Below are 21,328 nucleotides of genomic sequence, written 5' to 3' on the forward strand. Positions count from 1 at the left end.
TTACAGCTTCAGACTGATTTCAATTTTCCTGTTCTATTTTTTTTTTTTTTTAAACAGCGCAAACACTTAATATTGAAGGCTTTTAACCATTTTGCTCCAGTGACTAATCATTCCCATGGAGGTGGCCTCTCCTCATGAATGGCCTCATCAGATACTTAAACAAGGTCAAGATAATTAAGGGGATTATGAGTCACACACTGGTCTGTTTTTGTTTCCAGAGGAGGACAATAGACTCGAGCTGTAAGTTAGAAGACATGTATGGGAATGAGACCATCTAATTAGATTCACCCCGCGCAGCCTCTTAGCGAGTGGTTGTCTTCAGACAAAAAGTCGTGAAGGCTAATCGGGTCCTGACTAATCAAGTCGGGACTGTCAAGAACCCTGTGAACGTGGGAAGTGGGTTGCCCTAACAAGTGGAGGACGCCATGACTGTTGTTCCCCTTCATTAAGCTTCTTTTATGACTTTCTTTCTTTACTTTGAGGTGTTTTTTTAAATGTTTTGTCATGATTCCATTGTTGATATGACAGAATATCCTCTCACTAGCTCGAAGACATCTCTGTTATTGTTACGGATATTGTTATAATGATTGGCGAATAATGAAATATTAGATAAACGTATTCAGTCAATTAATAAAGTCAGCTAAAGTTATTGTACTTTGGCTTTACAGTATATGAATTATAGGTAGCTTTGATTTTGCTGCTTTTTCTACATTTCGCTTTCATTTTCAAGCAGCCACAACCTCCCTCACCTGCACTTTTTATTTTTCTGGTCCATCTCTCTGTGGCTTTTAGCAACAAGCCTCAGCATTTGGGCCAGTCATGTGCTGTGGCGGCAGCAGAGGCCAGGACGGTTTTTCTCTTTTCTATATGTCATTCCTTCTCCTTTCTTTTTTTCGCTGATGGTGTGGCATGGTATGTGCGCCTCGGCGGGGCCGGGGAGAAAGAAAAGCCAGCGGCTGGATTTTGAGTCACCGCAGTAACAAAAGCCCGCTTTCCAGGGCCGCTTTTTGTGTGCAGTCAGCCAATAGGCAGCCAGAGATTATCTCCCACAATTCACTCCTGCGAAAACAGGAAACGTTGGAAAGCCCTGATGACTGTGAAGGGGCTTACGAGAGAGAGAGCGGGAGAACGAGAAAGAGAGCGAGGGAGGCCCGCACAGGCTTCTCTGTCTTTCTGCTCTCCTCTCCGGTTGTTCTGGATGGTAGCTTAGCGCTCTGAGGTCATCTGTGTGCTTTCTGCTCCATTGTTGACCACCATATCAGAGAAAATGTTGGCGAGAGAGACAGTTTGGCCTTTCATCTGCATGCCTTTCAGCATCTGAATAACATCTGAATAAACCCCACACCACAAAAAACAAAATCTACTTTAAAACAGTCTACATAAATATGAATGATGTGCGTGTGAAGTTTGTGAGTGACAGTCAAAGCACTGGAATACTTTTGGCAGGCTACTAATATGGTTCAGATTAAAGATACTGCAGTGTTTTCCTTTTGTGGTCTTAAGTATGCGTTTGTGCATGAGCACAACATGCGTGTGAGCGTGTGTGCGGCGCTTTCTATCTTGTGCTCTTAACACTAAGCGCTGACCTTTCACAGGCTCTCGAGTGTGAGTGTGAGAAACACGCTTTCACTGTCTCTCTCTCATCTGCCTCTCAGCCAAGTGAGTGCACGTACACACACACACCTTTATATATGCTTATATGCTGTGTGTGTGTGTGTGACTCGCACATGCACACACAGACGTTTTCCTCACTGCATCTCATGTCTGTGCTGGCTGACCCCTGCCAGCTCTGATTAAGGAGCTGCAGTGATGTGCTCCTTTGAACCGATTCCCTCCTTTTACACTGAACACACTCGTCCTTAGCTGCTATCAGGGGGTGTCGGTCCCCCCACCAGCAACTTAATGAACCAAGACTGCTGGAAGCTGTAGGGGGACTTGCCAAAATTAAATCCCTGAGTGTATTGAGTGCAGTTAATGCGGCTATAATATAATTTAGTGTATTTACCTGCACTCTAGTAAATATTGTATCTTTTTTTTTGTATGCCCTGTGCTACTGCAGTCGAGCCCTAATACATCTTCTCCCAAGCTGTCGGTATAATAAAGTAATCTTTGTCCGAAGTGACAAATGTGTCCGTCACTCAGCTGTAGTGACACCTAAGGTCTCCTGCATGAGCGATGGCAACTCTTTCACTGACTTCAATCTCAGTATGTAGTCCTCAATTGTGCATGTGCTCAGATGCGCGCACGCACACGCACGGTCTCGTGGATTCGCCAAACAAACACCAATTCACTAATTTGCCCCCAATAGAATGCGAGAAATGCTTTACGCTACACTGACAACTTAAGTGAAACAACGCGTTTGTGCACCGTCACACTTCGCCAGCCTGCTGCATTATGTGTGTTTAAGAATAGCCCCGTGCAGCCCAGGTATTTGTAAGTGTCAGTAGTTTGTTTGTTTGACACTCTGATGTCACGACCCCAGCTTGCTGACTGCTCACGTTCCTACCCTCTACCCCCCGCACCGCCACCCCCAGTGAAACGCCATTGTCCGACAGCACTGACCTGCACCCATCCTCCTCTCTTGCAACCCTCCCCTCCACCCCATTTATGCTCACCCTGCACTTTAGGACAGCCGCCATGCTACCCCTCCTCTCTGTACACACCCTCCTAAACCCCTGCCAAACAATGTCGAGCGGACTTATTCTTTTCCACTCCGCCATTATGTCATCCGCTGATCATTCCAGAAAGGCACGGCCCACTCCTTTAGCCCTGTTCCACCTTGGTGCGGCTGTTTCACCACCTCTGGTTCCCCAACTTTTCTGCCCGTTTGGTTCCTCCCATTTTGGTGCGCTTGCGTGTGTTTGACTGCCATCCCAGATTACAAAGTGTGTGTGTCTGTGTGTTTGTGTGTCTGTGTTGTCGAACAATGGCCAGAGTCTAATCTCCATGTCAAAACCGCTCTGCCTCCCCAGCGAGCAGTCCGCTCAGCGTTTAGTAGCGTTTTGTCCTCCTATTCTTCAAGCACCACAGAAAGAGCAGAAAGGAGGGAGGAGTGAAGGCCTGTGAGTGTGTGTGTGTGTGTGTGTGTGTGTGTGTGTGTGTGTGTGTGTGTGTGTGTGTGTGTATTTTTGTGTGTGTGGATGTGAGCGATGGTTTAGGGGTACAAGCTTTTCAAAATTTTGAGCTCAAGCAGTTTCAAGGAGTCTGAGCAGCAAAGCAAAAATGTTCTGTGTGTATGTGTTTTTAGGAATTAAATTACAACTTTGAGTGCAACATTTTATGGTTAGGCAAAATCCTGAGCCCCTGGTGTCCTTATCTAGTTGTATGGATGTTTAGACAGTGTGTTTTCACTGATGAGGCCAGCCGGAAAAAAGAGCTGGGAGACCCGTAGAGCTTCTTAATAGGTTTACCTCGCCCTATTGAATCCAGCCGAGCGGCACAGATCAGATAGCCACAGTGCTTATCTCTGTCTCTCTTCCTCCTTTCCTTCTTTCTTTGCTCTTTTTCTTCTCCTTTCTTCCTGTGCGGGAGGTGCGGAAAGGGGAGGAGGATCAGAGTGTAATTGGTGAATGGGGTTAAGTACATGTTTGAGCCCCCCGCGGGCCAGGGCGCTTCAGATGATGACTTAATCGTTTTTCTGGTCAATTATGTGTTTGCGGTCTCACCCCCTCTGTTCCACCTCTCCCTCCACTCTCAGGGTTATGATAGGGGGGAGGTCTGCTCCCAGCGGGGAAGATGAACCACAGCCACACACATACACTCTCTTCCACTCCCTCTTTTCTCGCCTTGCCCCCCTCACGGCTTGCTGTCTTAGTTAATATCTCTATTATCTTCCCTCACTCCATAACCCGGGTTTCTCGCCACCTCAGATCACGCTTCAGCTCTCGTATATGAAAAGACACTGTGTCATCCTTACACTTCTTCTCCCCTCACGCTCAAATCCAACAGCTTAATTAGGTCTACAGAAGACAGCCTTGTCTTTGTAAAGTTTGCACGAAGCGTATTTGCATATTTCAAAATGTCTTTGAATTGAATTTCGTGTGAAGCAGTCTTCCTAAAACCTGCTAAACCCTCCCTCATCTCTTATTCCAGTTTAACCGCTGCATAACCTCCCAGCTGATAAAGTGGTTCAGCAACTTCCGGGAGTTCTACTACATTCAGATGGAGAAGTTTGCCCGGCAGTCCATCAATGACGGAGTCACCGGAGCAGAGGAGTTGAGCGTCAGCCGAGACTGCGAGCTCTTCCGAGCCCTCAACATGCACTACAACAAGGCCAACGACTTTGAGGTAAACACCAGCCAGGTTTCAGCGATTCTGTGCACGCCACACCGTAAAAACTGCACATGCTCCTAAGGAGGAACTGAGTACACATGCCGCCCTTATGAGCAGAAAAAAAAACTGCTGAATTTCACCTGATACCTGGTGATGTAGGCGGGTACTGTGACACCGTGTCCTCTCTGACACTGTCTCACTGCAACTGTCCTCAATGCTGAGTTCAAGTGTCTTATACATCCTGTGACACCGTGCTGTAATGCACAGTATAAGGTAGCTTTTGCGCCATCACATAAAGCCCAGAGTGTTTTTGTTTGTGACGGTGCATTTTCTCAGGGTTTGTGTGAAGGGAAAGTTCCGAATCACCAGATCGGAAGATCCGTGTTTTTCACTCCAGTCTTCGTGAGAAACTCATCTAATGAGGAAGAAGCCTCGCTGACAACTTAACAGTTTTGCATTTATCGTTGTTAATTTCCTCTCGGGAGGGCGCCTGTGTGTGTGTCTGCAGGTTTGTTTCTGAAAAACGACATTTTACTTCCCCGTATTCATTTACCTGTCACTGTGGCGTGACGTTTATGTGTGTATCTTCTAGTGTATTGCAATCATAAATTCTCAGCAGGCAACTTCACCTTTAATGTGTTTCATTTCTCTCACTTCTCCTTTTGCCTACCTTCGTGCGTGTGTGGCGGTGTGTGTATGATGTTTCAGGATCACCCGAACTCTCTCAATGTCAGCTGACAAAAGACCTTTTAAAAGCTTGTTTTAAGATGGCCCTGAAGAGAGTTGGATTTGGGGTGTGTGCGCGCATGTGTGTGTGTATGCAGGTGAGCACTCGTGTTTGTGTATTTGTTATAGAGAGATTGAGCCTGTGTATGCGAGGGTTTTGTTGTTGCTGCATTTCCCAGTGTCCTGTTCACCTCGAAGGGTACGGCCGTCCCTTGGACCGGCCTGGCATGCTGGCAAAGCACTTCTCCAGCATATGTGTGTGTGTGTGTGTGTGTCACTTTGAGGGGGGAAAAATCTCACTGTTATCAAGGTTAAGCGTCCTACTGTTTTAGTGAGGGGAAGGGGAGAGAAAGAGAGTGAGAGGGGGGTAAGGGGGAAGAGGGAGATGGATAGATAGGGGATAGAGGGTGAGAGCTTAGAGACAAAGGAGAAAGCGATGAAGGGAGGGATGGAAAAAGGGAATTGAGGGGCGAATGGAAAGGGGAGAAAGAAGGGTGGAAGGAGAGATGGGGGGGAGAAAGAGAGATGACGTGCAGGAGCGAAGTGCCCTTGCGAGCAGTGGGAGTTTTGCAAGCACTCACATTTAAAGTGCCTCACTCTCTTTCTCTGTGTTTCCGTCTATCTCTCTCTGTCATTATTTGTCCACTGGGGCTCTTCTATGTGCACCCAAACACACACACACATGCAGTTCCCCACATCCATCTTCAACCCTCTTAAGGGAGGCTTTGAAAGAGTGTAGCAGGCACTTGTATATATGAGGTCTTAATATGGCAAAAGGCCATCAGAGCAAAACAGAAGGAAAGTCCTTCTATTCAACTGCTCGTGAGGAGCGCAGAAATTATTGCGTGAGTTAGTAAGACTCGGGTCTAAACTAAAACAACAGCAGCGCTTTACCTACTCTGACAGGACAATGGTAAGGATTTTATTTTATTTTATGTCTTTATTGTGTTCTAATCATTAAGGGTTCTTTTTTTCCCTTAAATTTGATATTTTCCAGAAGACTGCTTCAGCTTTCATATCAAATTATGCTCTCCCTGTGAGGAATCACCTGACACCCCTAACAGGAAATGGAAGTCCCTTTTGGGAAACGAGCTACCAAAAAACACCCCACTCCAGAAATTTGCTGGGTGTACAGTCAGGCCGACAGAGATCTTTTAAAAGATGCTCTATGCAGAATGATATATATTAATTATATAGTTGCTCATATGTGGACTGCACATTAATACTACTAATGGCTTAAACTAGTAAAGGTTGGCTGAAGATGGAGTTTAAATTTCAAGTAGGTTTGGCTTTTTGGCTTTTAATGTAAGTAAATTTGAAAAATGTAACTAAGTGAACCTGTAAACACACACAGCGTACAAGCTCACACTACAAATGGCACCATACATACAAAACACACGAAATGACATTCTTGGATAGGTTTGCGTGACTCACGTAATCTCCATGACTGGAGTTTGCAAATCCTAAAAAACTATGCACGCAACATCCAGTGAATATCCCGTACTTGCCCACACAGCGTTCACATGCCACCCCCTCCCCCGACAAAACCCCTTGTTTCTGAAGCATAAATTAGATGAGGCACCTTTTAGACAAGACTATCATTCTTCTCCTGGAACCAGGAAGTTACTGTTGAAACAGGCTTAAGGGGAACAGCCTATTTGCATACATAAATGTAAAAATTTGCAAGAAGACAGACAGAGAGGAAAAGAGTGAGAGAGGCCAGGTGAATAAGTCTTCTGTTGGCCGAGGAGTTGCAGCGGTGGAGGAGGGTGGGAAGGTGTTTTGCATATTAAGGTTTTTTTTTTTTTTTTTTGCTGGGCAGGTGTCTGAGAGATACAGGAGCTGATTAGAGTTTAGCACAAGGAAAATTTGCCCAGCCATGCAAATTCTAACCCCCCTGACAAACCAACCGCCTTGGTGAGCACGAAGACTCTGCGTGCAAGAGTGTTAGTGTGTGGCTTTCGGTGCACATGTGTGGGTGTTATTAATGTGTGTGTGAGTGTGTGTGTGTGTGTGTGGGTGCGTGGGTTGTGTGTTTTTTGCTTTTTGATGTTTGTGTGGGAATGATGTGTTTGTGTGTATTACATATGTGCGCGGACACATTTGTTATGTTTTTTTTCCCGTCTTATGTGTGTGTGTGTGTGTGTGTGTGTGTGTGTGTGTGTGTGTGTGTGTGTGTGTGTGTGTGTGTGTGTGTGTGTGAGTCATAGAGGTAATGTGGAGATGGAAATGTACTGGATGTGTATCAGGATGCCCCCAAGGCCCTTTTCTGTGGATCTCTCCCCTTTCTCCTCCACCTCCTCCTCCTCTTCCTCCCCTACCTGCCTGCACCACCACTTGAAACAGGAGCCTACGCAGATTCAGCAAGCACACACACACACACACACACACACACACACACACACACTGAGTTTTCCCTTTGCCAGATTCTGCATCATCAAAGTTCCATCCACCTTGGTGGCGTCTTTGGAATGAATATGTCCTCTGTTTCAGTGATCGCACACTGAAACACACATTAACACACACACACACACGTCTGTGGCCTTTCTTGTTTGATGCTAATCTGCTCTGTCACTGTGCTGGCCTAAAACGCTCCCCATCTCCCTCCCAGCTTCTCTTTTGTCGCGATTGTTTCCCCTTTTCCTTTCATATCCCTCCTCCCTCATTCCCTCTCGTCGTTCTCTCTTCCTTCTGTTCCCTCCCTCCTTTCATTCTTTCATCCTTCTTTTTTGCATGTCTTCCGTTATCCCTCCCCATTCCCCCCCCCCCCCCCCCCCCATTAGGAAGTTTTAATGGCATAATTGTCACATTCCTTCTGGCACAATGAACACCAGCAGTAATTAAAGAGCTTGCCGTTAATTATCTAGACCCCGGCTCTACTTTCCTCTTTTCTCAAACCCCCCTCCTGATCCCCTCTCTTCTTCTCTTTCTTCTCCGCTTCTCATTCGCTCTGTCCATCGCCATCAAAGTCTTCCGAAACACACCCGGCCTCCCAAAGCCTTGACTTTGAGCGAGCAGCGCTTTCATGTGAGGACTCAAGTGAAAATTCTCACTTAGTGTCCTTTTTCTTTTTACTCTGCAGCCCCTCTGCCTGTCTTTGAACCTCCAATGACAACACACATCATCTTTCATAAGACAGGAATGTGTGTGACCTGGTAATGGGTTAGAGACAGCGGGGGGAGAGAAAGAGTTTGAGGGTCTCATAAAGAGGCAGTTTTATGATGGCTCTGGGAAACTCTCAGATTTCCATAAGGCAGCCTAGGCCAAGTTTTCTCTGTCAGTGACCACTCCTCCCACAGAGGGCACACACACATACACACACCTGGGCGCTTAAAGAGGAAGTCCCTGTGATCTCTATGTGAGAGGGAGGTACCAGCAAAGGCGGTGAGAAGCCCCCGTCTGCATACACACACCCGGGTATCATGTGTCCTCCCTTATCAGCTGCTCTTTTTTCTATTGCAAAGATGTTTCACTCCTTTTCTCTCTCTTCCCCTTTTGTCCGTCTGTCATCTCTCTATTTGAATTGATAACATCCTGCCATGGAGATTCTCTGCTGTGTTTTTATTTGTTTCTTAAAGCTAAGGGACAAAACTTTCTTTAGTCCATCCTCTTCTTCCTTTCCCCAACTTCTCCTCCCAGCGTCTCCCTCCTTCCCGTGCTCTGAGTGTCTCTCCATCCATTACCAGAGCCACAGAGAGCTGAGAGCAGATGCTGTCTGTCCAACCGCCGTGCCCCATAGCATTGTGTGCTTCACCTCTCCTTCCCCCCGCTCTCCCTCGTTCCTCCTCTTCACGTCCCTCTCGGGGCTCCATTTGTTCTCCACCCAGAGAGGCTAATGTCTGTTTTCTCCTCCTCCTGCCGCCACTGTTGCTTATCCCCTCCCCGTCTTGCACGCCTTCATTTCTGACCCCCTTTTTTCCCCCTATTCCTTCACCACATACGCTACGGTGTGTTTGTGTGTGTCTGTGGGGCTCGGAGGTGGGATGGGGTGGCATTGACCGCATTTGACCTCAGGGAATTTGAGGTGAAAAGGTCAGAGTCACTGCATTGGATGCACAGTGACGCAAACAAGTATAAACATACATAAGTACCTAAAAACACAGGCTTTCACACAGGTGTAGCGCTTGTACTCAAACGGCTCTAGGGTTCTCTTTGAAAAGCGATTGAAGACAAAAGGAGGTAGAAGATGGAGCACGAGAGATGAGAAGCTGGCGGTATAGATTTAGGTTCAGACCTGCCAAAAATACAACCAGTACAATTTGCCAGTGGGTTTATGTCAACAGCACACATGCACACACACCTCCCATCGCCCTCTTCTCTCCCTCATCTCGTCTACACAGCATCTACTTTGGTTTACTTTCCTGCCTATTAAAATCTCACCTCTCCTCCTGAACATTTAAATCTGCAGAGCAATGCGTCACGCGCAGCGGCAATACGTAAAATAATCCACTCGTCTTGTGTAAACATATTCATGAATATGTTTGCCTTTTGCTTTTCAGAGAGATGATGAAAAGCCTTCGAGTTAAGGCAACGATGCTGACCTGAGGGCGGGAAATGTCTTGCGTTGTGCAATCATATTTGTTGTTTTAATAAACCTGAACTGAGTCACAGGTAGACCTTCGTAGATTCGGGCTGAGATAAATAAGACTGTGAGATGTAATAACTTGGTGACGATAACAGGCTCGAATGGTCCGTTTTCCAAAGTTTGCCGTCATAGAATTAGGGATATTACACTCTGCCGTGTCACTGGAATTGAGGTGGAAGGAATTTTGTTTGTTTGTTTGTTTGAAGCTCAAAAATCAGCATCTCCCCAAAAAGCAACAACTTTACTTACCTTTTGGATAATCTGTTCGTCAATTCTTCACTTCAATTCTGCTTTCTTACAAGCTGGCAAGATACCACCGAAAAAGAAGTGAAGACATTTGTTGTTGTGGTGCTAATTGTTCAAAGTGAGACTTGCATCAAGATTACTGTTCCCAGGTGGTATCTGCTGGCAGGAGTAAGCGCATCTGCAAAATGGATCTTATTCTAACAAACCTTCAGATATCAACCCAGACCTTCACTGAACCGTGAGCGCCACTTCAAACTTGTCTCATGACTTTTGAATTTTTTTCTTACGGAGAAGACTTAGAGAAAGAAAAGAATAGAGCGTGTGATCATCTGCTTCTCGCTGAATAGCTTGGGGCTATTAAGGACCCCCGTTTGACACACCCTGACAGGTCTTTTCTTTACTGTGAAGGCTGTGTGTGTGTGTGTGTGTGTGTGTGTGTGTGTGTGTGTGTGTGTGTGTGTGTGTGTGTGTGTTTGCATGTATGTGTGTGTGTGTGCATATATGTGATTTACAGATTTATTCTGTGTTCCGATTAAATGACCGGAGCTGCGTGTAGAGCCTGGGGCAACAGGGGTAGCAAGGAATCACTTAAAGAACTACATGATCCCTTTGCTCCTTTTTCACCTGCTCGTGCACATAGACACACACACACACACACACACACACACACCATCTTGTTGTGCTAGCTTGCTTTTTCCAACAGCGCACACCCACCTCATCCTCCTCTTCCTCTCTTCTTCTCCCCTCTGCTCCCTCCTTCTTTCGCTCCTCCTTCTGTCCCTGGTCACCTTGTGAGGGGCAGCCTGCTCTGTGGCACAGCTGCTGATTATGTCATTATTTCTGGACCATTTTGGTCTCCCTTGGTGTGTGTGTGTGTGTGTGTGTGTGTGTGTGTGTGTGTGTGTGTGTGTGTGTGTGTGTGTGTGTGTGTGTGAGAGAGAGAGAGCGAGAGAGAGAGAGGCTAATGAAGCGTGGCAAAGGGACGCATGCCAAAATGACCAGGGCGTGCATCAGAGCTGCAGATGTGTCAAAGCAACCCCCCAATATCTTACACACACACACACACATGCACGCACACGCACACTCATGCTTCCCCCACTGATGCCAGACGCTCCCTCCTTCAATCCAATCTGCAGTTTATTATTTTTCTTTCGTCTCCTGCCATCTTGCTCCTTCACTTGCCCTTCCATTCCATCTACTCCTATCCGTCCATCCATCTTCTATCCTCCCTCCTTTGCCGCACCTCCTTGCGCTCCATCCTTTATTGTTTGCCCACCCACCCACCCAACACCCTCCTTCCTCCTACCCTTCTATTCTTCCTCTCCCTCCCTCCCCCTCTTCTCCTCCTCTCCAGATGTCCTGTTCCTATCTTCCAGACTCCCTTGCTCCTTTCTTTCCCTTCTGCCTCCTGCGCTCTCAGTCTCTCAAAGCTGAGCTGACTTCCTGACCTCAGGAGGCCCTGTTACAGCGCTCAGTGACCCCCCCCCCCCCCCCCTCCCAGATTGGCTTCTCTCACCCATGCAAGCTGAGTCGATGAATTTTTAAGTCTCCAGACATGGGACAAACTGTGATTTCAGAGCTCCCCTGCTGTTAGCAGCTATTCTTTGTACACACCACGTTTTGTCGATTGTAGCCTTCAAACAATTGACAATTTCTTGAAACTGAAGGGACAGCAGGAGGAGAGGAAAGAAAAATTACCATTGTGGATGGGATAGGAGAGCGACTTCATCAGTGTCTTTGACCCTGGCATGCCCTTGACTCGCCAGCAGAGGTGCACCTTGAGAAAAGTCCATGTGACGCTTATGCTCGTGTCCACATAAGCACACCAGACAGCAAGATATACACACACATGTATGCACGACAGACCCTCAAGGCTCCCTGTTCTCAAGGCTATCAGTGGAGTGAGGGTGGCTGATGTTTGCTCAGCTTTGAGGCCCATTTCCCGTCCCAGCAGTCTCCTAAACGCTGGTGCAAACCTCTCCAATGAGAGATGTCAAGAATGAAATTATATTTTGGACAATGTTGCGAAAATGAAGAAAAAAATTTAACTACGGATCTTCTGTGACTTTTCCCGATTGGTCAGATTCTTCAGCTGTGGCACAATCTTATCGGATGGGGGGGCAAGCGTGGTGAGGGGTAGGAAGAGAGGGGACATGGGTTGTGTTTGTCCAAAATGACAGTATGGACCAAGGGCTTATCAAGACCTTTGTAGATTATTGATTAGAGCAGATATGTGAGGCACGGGAGGCTTATGGGCCAGTGCATGTTCGAGGTTTGCAAACCTCTGGCTTGACTCGCTCAAATGTCAGTTTCAGCTCTTGTTTTCAGACCCTTTACTGTGTGCAAACTTTAGATTACTTAAGACACGGGTATCACAAAAATACTTATTGGATATCAGAGTCAGATAACCCCCCATCTGTGGCATTGAGTGCGCTACAAAATCTATAAATACCACGTCTCACAAACACAAACACAGTGACCAAAAAAGCATGGGAAGTGTTGGTATTCCCAGGCTGAGTTGGGGTTAGGAATTAACCTGGCTTGCAGCGAGGGCTTATGTTGTGTCCCTGCATTTCATCCTTCAAGGCAAAAGCTTGCTAGAACACTCACTCACACTTACACACACACAAACACACGCATACAGCCTTATCTTCCAGGGTCTTGTCTTGTTTGGCTAACACTGTGCAAATAGAAGGTGCAATACATCTCCTGACAGTTCCCAAAAGCAAAGGGGAGAAACACGTTGGTCAAACAAACAGCCAACCCTGAGTCACCGAGAGAGAAGAGATTTCTCAGGCTTTACCGAAACACATGCGAAAGACACAGGCCCGTGCACGCGCGCACACACACACACACACACACACACTTGCACACAGAGTGTGTAACAGTAGCCTTTATTTTGAGGGCTTGGGCCTCTGGCTACCTTTTTAAACGTTTGTCTAAGCAGTCTTAAGATGAGGGCTGCTGCTCGAGTGAATAGCTCCCAGCAAGCCGTCCACAGGCTCCTATTGTCCTCCGTCATATTTTATTATCTCATCAAAAAGCAGGAAATCCGATTCCCTCTCTCTGAAAAAGAGCTTATCCTTCTGTCTCAAAGCAACCTGTCACGAGTGAGAGAGAGATGGACAGAATGGGGAGAGAGTGTCGTGGGGGAGAGGGGGCAGCCATTGAAAAAGACTGATTTACCGCCTTAGTGCTATCAACCCTACTTTCCTTTTTCTTCCACCCTGCCTTTCTCCTTGATTAGAAGGCCCCCTAACACCAAGCACAATGTAAATGTCAGGGTATTGCAGCCTTATCATCTTTGCCGATTCTTTCCACCCCTTTTCCCACTCCGTCTTCCGCTTTTCATATTGTGTTACACAGGGCGAGAGCATTCATTTTCATGAGAGCTCTTTATTGGTTGATTTTTGAATGCTTTGCCGCTGCCTGCCGCACGCGTTTGCCAGCCAAAATTCAACATGAGCAAGACAAGAAAGTTTACCCCTTCCGTGTTTTGCTAGTCCAAATTAAAGGCATTACATTTAAGCTTACTTTTTTACTCCACTTTTGAAAAATGGACCAAAAGTCAAAGAGAAAAGGTTCGTTTTCAGATTTAGCCTGCTTGGCAATAGATTCACTCTCAGTCACCTTGTTTGCCTTTTCCAGGCGTCACTCCTCTCACACACACACACACACACACACACACACACACACACACACACACACACATGCAACTCCACATCCTTCCCTTTCCACCACCTCGCTGCCTCTTTCCATCCATCCCTCTCTCCTCCCTCTCTGTTTGTACATCTGTCCTTTAATTTTGGGCTCTGCTGAGAAGTTGTTAAAAACCCCTATGAAATATGTATGAAGGATTGTGAGCCACGCGATTGGCCCCATTTACCGGACAGCCGAGCGAATGAACGGCCACACTGGATAATCCCCCACAATGCCTCTGGAACAAAGGCCCAACAGCTGACCCTAGAGAGACATAGAAAGATGAAGAGGGAGGGAGGGAGGCAGTGAGGCGGTTTGGGGGGGGTGGGTTAGAATTGGACAAGGTGGAAGGGGGTGCAAACAGTTTAGGCTCACTGCTGGTCAGGAGGAAGCTCAGTCACACACACACACAACTCACATGTACTCGCAAAACAAAGGCTTGTGGGACAGGAATAACTCCCTTGTTCTGTTGCGCCGCTCTCTCTCCTTAGACTCTTCTCGGCCCCTCCTTCTCTCGCCATCTCTCCCTCCCTCCCATTCTCACTCTCTCAGTCAAGAGGATCTGAAATACCAATACCCTTTTCTCCTTGACATTGCTTTCTCCTTGCAGTCAGCATTTTGCTGTCCTTTTATAGTCAAAACGTCAGGAGAAATTCCATGCAGGAATATTCTTAGTAATGCGGCACTCCCTGCATCTAACACCAGGGCGCTACGCGGCACCGTCCCGTTAGCGAGGTCTTTCGGGAAAAGTGCACGCGGGCATACACACACACACACACTTACTGTAGCTGGCCTCAAAGCGGGGTCATTGTGCCAGTATTCCGTGAACGACAAGCAGCCCAAACAATGAATTATATCCACTTTTATCCCACCAGACGGGAATTCAATATTTGGGGAATTGGGTTATCTTTCGTTTTTTTCCTTTCCCTCTCTCTCTCTCTCTCCGTCAAACACACACAGACACACAGTGCACAAGCTCCTTATTCACAACTCACCTTTTCACTTGAGTAGTGGACAGACACACACACACCAACCAGACACACAGGCATCTTAGCCTCCATTCATCACCCCGAGGGGGGTTGGTAGCTGTCCCATGTGTGTTTAAGTGCATATGTGTGTGGTTGAAGAGGCCTGTCGGTGTGTGTGGGTCCTTGTCCATCGGTGTGTGTGTTCCAGTGGCCACTAACCTTGCTGTGTCCTGACACTCCTGATGAGTATCTGCAGGACACTGGAGGAGAGGAGTGGAGTACGCACTGTCAGGCATTTGGGCAGGCTGCTGCTGTATGTGTGTGAGACAATATGTGTTTGTGTGTGTGAGCATCGAGGGAGGCGGGCAGGCAGACAGTCAGCATTATCCAAGCAGGTGACCCCTGAAGGCTGCGTCGCCCTGGAGCTCTGAGTCGAGGAAAGAGACTCAGCCAAATACACCAGGGTACCCGGTGCGTGAGTGTGTATGTGTGTGTGCGTGCGTGCAGCGAGCATTATGTAGAGCTCTGTCACAGTACAGGATGTGTCATCTCCTTGGCACAAGGAGGTGTGTCCGCTGGTGTGTGTGCTCACACCAGCATAAGCGTGTGTGTCTGTGTGTGACAGAGTGTTGGCTTGGGGGAAGGTGTCACAGATCTTTGCCAGACTAATCATCTCCATGGTGTCGGTGAGCGCTGCTGTCAGGGACACTAAAGAGGCAGCGTGTCTCCCCGTTCCCAAAGCATTTAGTACTTCCTCTTTCGCCAGCACCTCTCTGTCGCTCTTCAGCTCCGCTCTCTTGTTTGGTCGCAGATTTACAGTGGGACTCATAAACATGTCACGCCCGCCACGCTGCTGGTGGAAGGTGGGGGAAGTGGGAGGTGTGAGAAACCTGAGAATTCGCAAGAAGTGACTTTTCTCAGGCCAACACCTCAACCGGCGTTTAAGGAAGTAGCGACTCAAGAGACAGGAGATTTATGGTTTTACATCCACTTTGAAAATATGAACATATTCTACAACTGGGGGGGGGGGGGGGGGCGAAGACTGTCGCTGTTTGGGAAAGTTGGTTTGGGTTTTGGCAGTCGGTCAAGTTTCGTTCCCATTTTCCTCAGTATTCAGTGGTCGAAACACTTTTAGGGTTGGCATTATAACGAAGTGCCTTAAAATCAAACCACTACAACGGTGCTTTTGTGTCGAGTGACATAAAGGACGCAAACTTTGCAGTGAGACTTAAAATACCTTAAAATAGGATTTCCTCCGTGTACTCCTCACATCTGTTTACACAATTGCTCATTCCTTCCTTTCTGTGTTCGCGAAGGTCCCTGATCGTTTCCTGGAGGTGGCAGAAATCACACTGCGAGAGTTCTTCAATGCCATCGTGGCCGGCAAAGACGTGGACCCGTCCTGGAAGAAGGCCATCTACAAGGTCATCTGCAAACTGGACAGCGAGGTCCCAGAGATCTTTAAGTCCCCAAACTGTCTCCAAGAGCTTCTACATGAGTAAATTTCACCTCCTCCTCCTCTTCCTCCTTGCTTACCGCTTTGCGCTTTCTTTGTTTTTCTGATTTCATAGAATTTCAAAATTATATTATGATTTGTTTTTTTCCCTTTTCTTCAACTTTACTTTTGATTTCCTGTTTTTTTTTCTTGTTTGTTTGTTTTTATTTTTATTTTATTTTTTTTGAATGTATGAAAGTTATGGAGTAGCATTCCCAATCTAAAGCCCCTTGTGGCAGTTCCTAAATGACCTAGCTATTGTGTTCTTGTTCTTATATTATGCTGGTTATTATATGTTTTGTTTTTCTATGACTCTGAATTGAAGAGGCTCTGATCTTATTGGGTGTTTTTATTTTTATTTTCTTGGACCGTGTGAACACTCTGTTTGGCCTGTTCTGTGATCAACACTAACGGCGCCCTCCATGTGTGGAAAGAGTTCCCGAGTTCCCATTTATACTGCTAAGAACATAGGCTGGGTTCCCTGAAGACTTGACTCGTGGCACCCACAGAGGCCCCTCCAATTCGGGGGGTATCCATGTGAACTGCCCCACCCTACCCCCTCTTTCCCTAATACAAAGTGGGTGCCTAATAGACTGTGCTATTGAAGATGTCCCTAACAGGACAGGCACATGCACACATGCACACAAAAAGCAAGGCCTAGTGAGGTTGTTGACTGGACTAAAACTGGACTTTTGGTACTGGTCTGTGAGACTTGGACCAGTTTCAAATAGCTACTGAGCTCTACCATTTTTCTTTTTCTTTTTTTTTTTGAAGTGTGTTTTCCCTGCAAATAGGGGCATTGTGTTTATTGGGTGTACATTATTATTTTTGATTACTATTCTTATTGTTGTTGTTTATGATTATTATTTGTCACTACTGCTTGCTGAAGATTGGCACTTCAAGATTTGTTTGTCCCTTGATGCCGTTGCTGAAAGAAATAAATTATTGCTATGAATATTATTCCAAAAGATTTTTAGATTCTGAAGTATTTCCCCCCTCCTCCTCCTCCACCTTCCTCATTCCCCATTTCCTTCTCCTTACTCACTTTCCTCAGTTTGTTCATCACTGGCGTGGACTTTGGTTTTGTTTTGTTTGTTTCGCTGTTTGGTTGCTGGGGCAACTTTGCTGGATTTGGATTTTATTCCAGGGAATTTATTAGAGTGGGCTTCTCTATTCACCTGTAGTGACAAGCTCATCCTGCACAGGATCAGTCCAGTAATGATGCTAAAAATAACCAACATAGTCTAAAGAAACATGAAGTAAATAAGAAGTATTTGGTAAAAGTGTGTTTTCTTGATTTACTATAGCTGTTCCACCTTTGAAAACTAATCTGCTCCCCCTTAAAGAGCACTTCTTCATCTAATAACAAAATATTTTTCTACGTCTGTGTTCTGAATTAGTGAACATACATAATAAGTGCAAGTCTGATTTTTTGTTTTGTTTTGTTTTTAATTTTTATAGCACTAAACAGCTCACGTGAAAGAAGTTAACATATTTACACTGCTGGCTCTTAATGTGGTTAGCTTATATATGGTGTAAATGGCATTATGAAGTTACTTTAATAGCAGTCGATACTTGAATATATCAAAACCTGAAGTACCGGTTTGTTAACTGAACAGACGTGAAGATAAAAGGAATCTATTGAGGCTGATAAACAGCCGTTTATTAATTCTGCCTCAAGTAGAACTTACCCTGATGACAACACACACACACACACACACACAATGCTCCTTCCCTCTATGTTCACCTGCTGCTGAGTGATTTAGCTTCTCTCTCAGTGCAACAACATGAGGTTAGAGGTGAGCACTCTTCCCCCAGGGGGTAGACGGAGAAGCTCTCAGCACTACAAAGACCAGGGACAAAGGCGCAGAGCAAGGAGCAACATGCACCTGAAGCCCTCTGCTCTGTCCTGCCGTCCCACACCGGCAGCTTTTAAGACCCAAAGTGTGTCTCTGTTCAAGCCACTGTGCCCAGTTTGTTAAACGGCATTCCTTTCACTTTTACCTGAAGTTCTAATCCCAAATTTTTTCACTTGAGCTGAACTTCTATATGTACTGTTTTTGATTTGTTTTTTACCTTCACCCATCCTCTCAGGCTGTTAAGATTTTACGAAGCAGTAAGTATTAGATATTAGATGACCTTTTTGAAGAGGTAAGTTTGAAGCAATGAGTGGACTTTGATATTTTGCTTGGTGCGTGCGAGCTAGCTGGTGATCTCACCTTGCGACATTGGCTTATAGTGTGTCTGTGTGTGCGGCACAAAAGATCAAAAGGGGCAGGTTGCTTAACCTGCTGACTTGTCTAAGCGAGACAAAAGGCCTGACAAAAGAAGGCAGAGAAAGACAGAGAGCTACTCCCTTCATTATGTCCCCCTTCTCTTCCCCGGACAGTGTTCTTCTTAAGATCCGGAGCCCTGAGAGAGCGAGCGGCGCACATTTCTCACTGAAGGATGGGCTAGGCCCTGCATGTCTCAGTCTCAAAGCACCAGCCAAGGGCTCTAAAGCGCCACAGACAAAGGATAAAGAAAGGAAAGGACACTTTTATCTGATGCGCAGATTATTATCGTTCCATGCCCTCTCCCTTCCTGCAACTCCACCCTAAACTTAAAGAGTTCCTGCGTCTAAAAAGATTAATTCAGGATAATGAAGAACTTGTGTGCAAAAAAAAAAAAAGGAAAAAAAAAAAAGAATAAATAAATAAAATAAGGATTAGCAAGACCTTAACGCCGTGTTGAGAATATTTTTGTCAGGTTTTGTTTTCTGGGGTCGTTTAATTTTTAGGATAACATTATTGAAATGCATATATAGCCTTTTTTTTTATAATGTAAAGTATAAATCTATGGGAAAAAATATATAGTGCAAGTTCTTTGAAAGGCACTGTTAGAAACTGTTTCATAAAAGAAATCCTGAGGGTATTTTTAGTGACAGTTTTGTTGCAATCTGTATTCTGAATGAGTTGTTGGTAGATTAGGAGCAATAGTAGTAGGTTTTTTGCAGGTTTTGTGACCAGTTTTTCCTTTTGGTTTCTTTACCTTTTTTGTATTGTGCTGAATGGCTGTCTTCTGGAGATCAAAAAAAGAAAAGAAAAATAAACTTGGAATACCTTTTCAGAGTATGAAATATTGTTGTCGCTGCTGTAAATACTGTCAGGATGAAACAAAGAATAGCTGTACAGATTTTTTTTTTCTATTATCACTCAGAGTGCTAGAGAGGGGTGAGTGGTTAAAAAAGGAAAAAAAGGAGACTTCACCCACTCTCCAACTGGACTCATAAGCACTCTTCTGAAATATCCACAGAGGAGTGGGGTATTTTTTTGGTTTGTTTGTTCCCCCCCTCCCTCTGCCATGCCTTTAACGGGAAACGGTTTCCCATCGGCAGTGCCCTTGAAGTTGCACCAGCATTCATTTCTTTAATTTTCCGAACAGAACGATGCATCAGACGAGCGGTGGGGTAACGGTGGGGTAACGGTGATGTCACAGCGCGGCCCGTTGGCAGCCTGTGCTCTTTGTGTCATCCAAAAGAACAAGGGCAGATTTCCGCCAACGTAGCTCTAGATTTGACCCAAGAGACAGACAGGAACTCATTGTCATCAGAAGACTAGTGCCATCCATGGATGGGGAACACTGTACAGTGACAGATTAAAGGGGAAAAAAAAAAAAAACCCAGATTGCGGATTGAAGGGGAAAAAAAAAAACAGCGATTTGTACCCCCTTTTCACTGGGTTTAAAAGTTGATGAAAGTTTGGAATTTTGTGGAATTTCTGTATGCTTTGCAGTACGTGCGCATGTGTGTGTGTGCACTGTATATGACTGCGTGTGTCTGCGTGAGAGAAAAGACCGATTATGAGAACCTGTGAACCAGTGTGTGACACAATTCTCAACACTGTGGCCCCTCCCCCACCCCTGGGAGTACCATCCTGACATGTAAATGACTCTCATTAAGCGTTTGGCAACATGTGTTTGGTGTGTGCGCATGTGTGTGTGTGTGTTGCGATAATTTCCTCTGATCTGTTTTCTGACCTGTTTGAAAGAGGTTTTTGTTTCTCGATGCTTTCAGTAGTAATTCCTTTTTTATTATTATCACATTGCTCCTCTTTTATTGTAAATATCAATGACGTGGACTTACAGTGATAAATACTGCCTTTGTATAACTTTAGCAATATGTTATGTAAATAATGTTTTGTTGATGCTTTTTGTATGACATTATTATTCAATTTTAGTGCAGTAATTCCAACTGGAACAGCCATGTTTTTCAGATACAGTCTGAATAGTTACACAGGTTGTAAAAATAAAACTCATGACATGGCTGCTTTTTTTTTTTTTTTCCTGTTATCGGTGTCTATTTGTCTTGCAGATTTTGTGTAATTTATTGGTTTAATTTATCCTAATTTATTTGATGTTGTTTCATTTTGTTTTTTCAAACAGGGAAGGCTGTACTGCATTTGAATAAGTAGAACCAACTTAAAAGATTTTACACTTTAACGAATTTACAATTTCAAAAAAGAAAAAAAGTTAAATTGACAGAAAAGATGAGTGGGGATTTTGGCAGCTACGTGAAACTGGACAGTTAAAACAAACAAAAAAAACTGGATTTGACAGGGCAGAGGGTGGACTTGAAAGCCGAAACTAGTTTGAAGCAGTTTTGTATTTTCTCTTGAGATTTTTTCCCTTGTATTGCTTTGGCCCAGCCCAAAAACAACCAGTAGTCAAATTGCCTTTCGTGCCTTCACCCTCTATGAACTGAATGTATGTGCAGTATATATGCAAGCTTGTGCAAAATGAATAAAAAATTGAAATAAAAATGAAAAAGAGAGTGAAAAGTGGCAGCTGTTTGTGGTTTGTTTTCTGTGTTTGTGTTTAAAGCATGGGGGGGGGGGGAATCTGACTTTATAAAGATATCTATACTTAGAAATATACATGAATGCTGTAAAAGCTGGTGCTTTCAGTGAAGAACATACTAGCAGAAATCTATTTTGTTCCGCTAGCAAGCATTAAAAAAAAGAATCATGGAAATAGAAATAATCAAGTGATCAATTTAGAAGTGCTGTGGTAATTTCAGTTAGTTTCTGTATAAGCTGATGGGTGTATAAAGCAGTTTATTGGGTTTCTGTGGCCAAAAAGCAATAGGGTTCAGCTAGTAATGGCCATAGTTGAGAGTTCTGTAATGACTAATCAGCTTCAGGGTAGCTTTTAAAATTTGAATGTAACAAATTCATTTAACCGCATGATAAAAGGGATAGGAAAACTGCAACAAAGGGGATATCTTGTCAAGAAAGACAAAAATAATAGAAGAATAGAAGAAGAATAACGGTATGATAACAGTCAAATCTTTTTTAGAGT

General features: G+C 45.1%; 1 protein-coding gene across 3 annotated transcripts in view; it reads left to right on the plus strand.

Moving 5' to 3' along the window:
* Positions 1-20,808, plus strand: part of LOC101476671 (prospero homeobox protein 1) — a 32,883-nt gene extending 12,075 nt beyond the window's left edge. For all 3 annotated transcript variants that reach the window (XM_012916633.5, XM_004541809.5, XM_004541808.6), the window contains 2 exons: positions 4,093-4,287; positions 15,813-20,808. In XM_012916633.5, the coding sequence (XP_012772087.3) occupies positions 4,093-4,287; positions 15,813-15,998 (381 nt within the window). In that variant the 3' untranslated portion in view covers positions 15,999-20,808. The remainder of the gene's footprint in view (positions 1-4,092; positions 4,288-15,812) is intronic.
* The last annotated feature ends 520 nt before the right edge of the window (positions 20,809-21,328 follow it).

The sequence above is a fragment of the Maylandia zebra genome, linkage group LG15, assembly GCF_041146795.1.
Source record: "Maylandia zebra isolate NMK-2024a linkage group LG15, Mzebra_GT3a, whole genome shotgun sequence".
Classification (NCBI taxonomy): domain Eukaryota; kingdom Metazoa; phylum Chordata; class Actinopteri; order Cichliformes; family Cichlidae; genus Maylandia; species Maylandia zebra.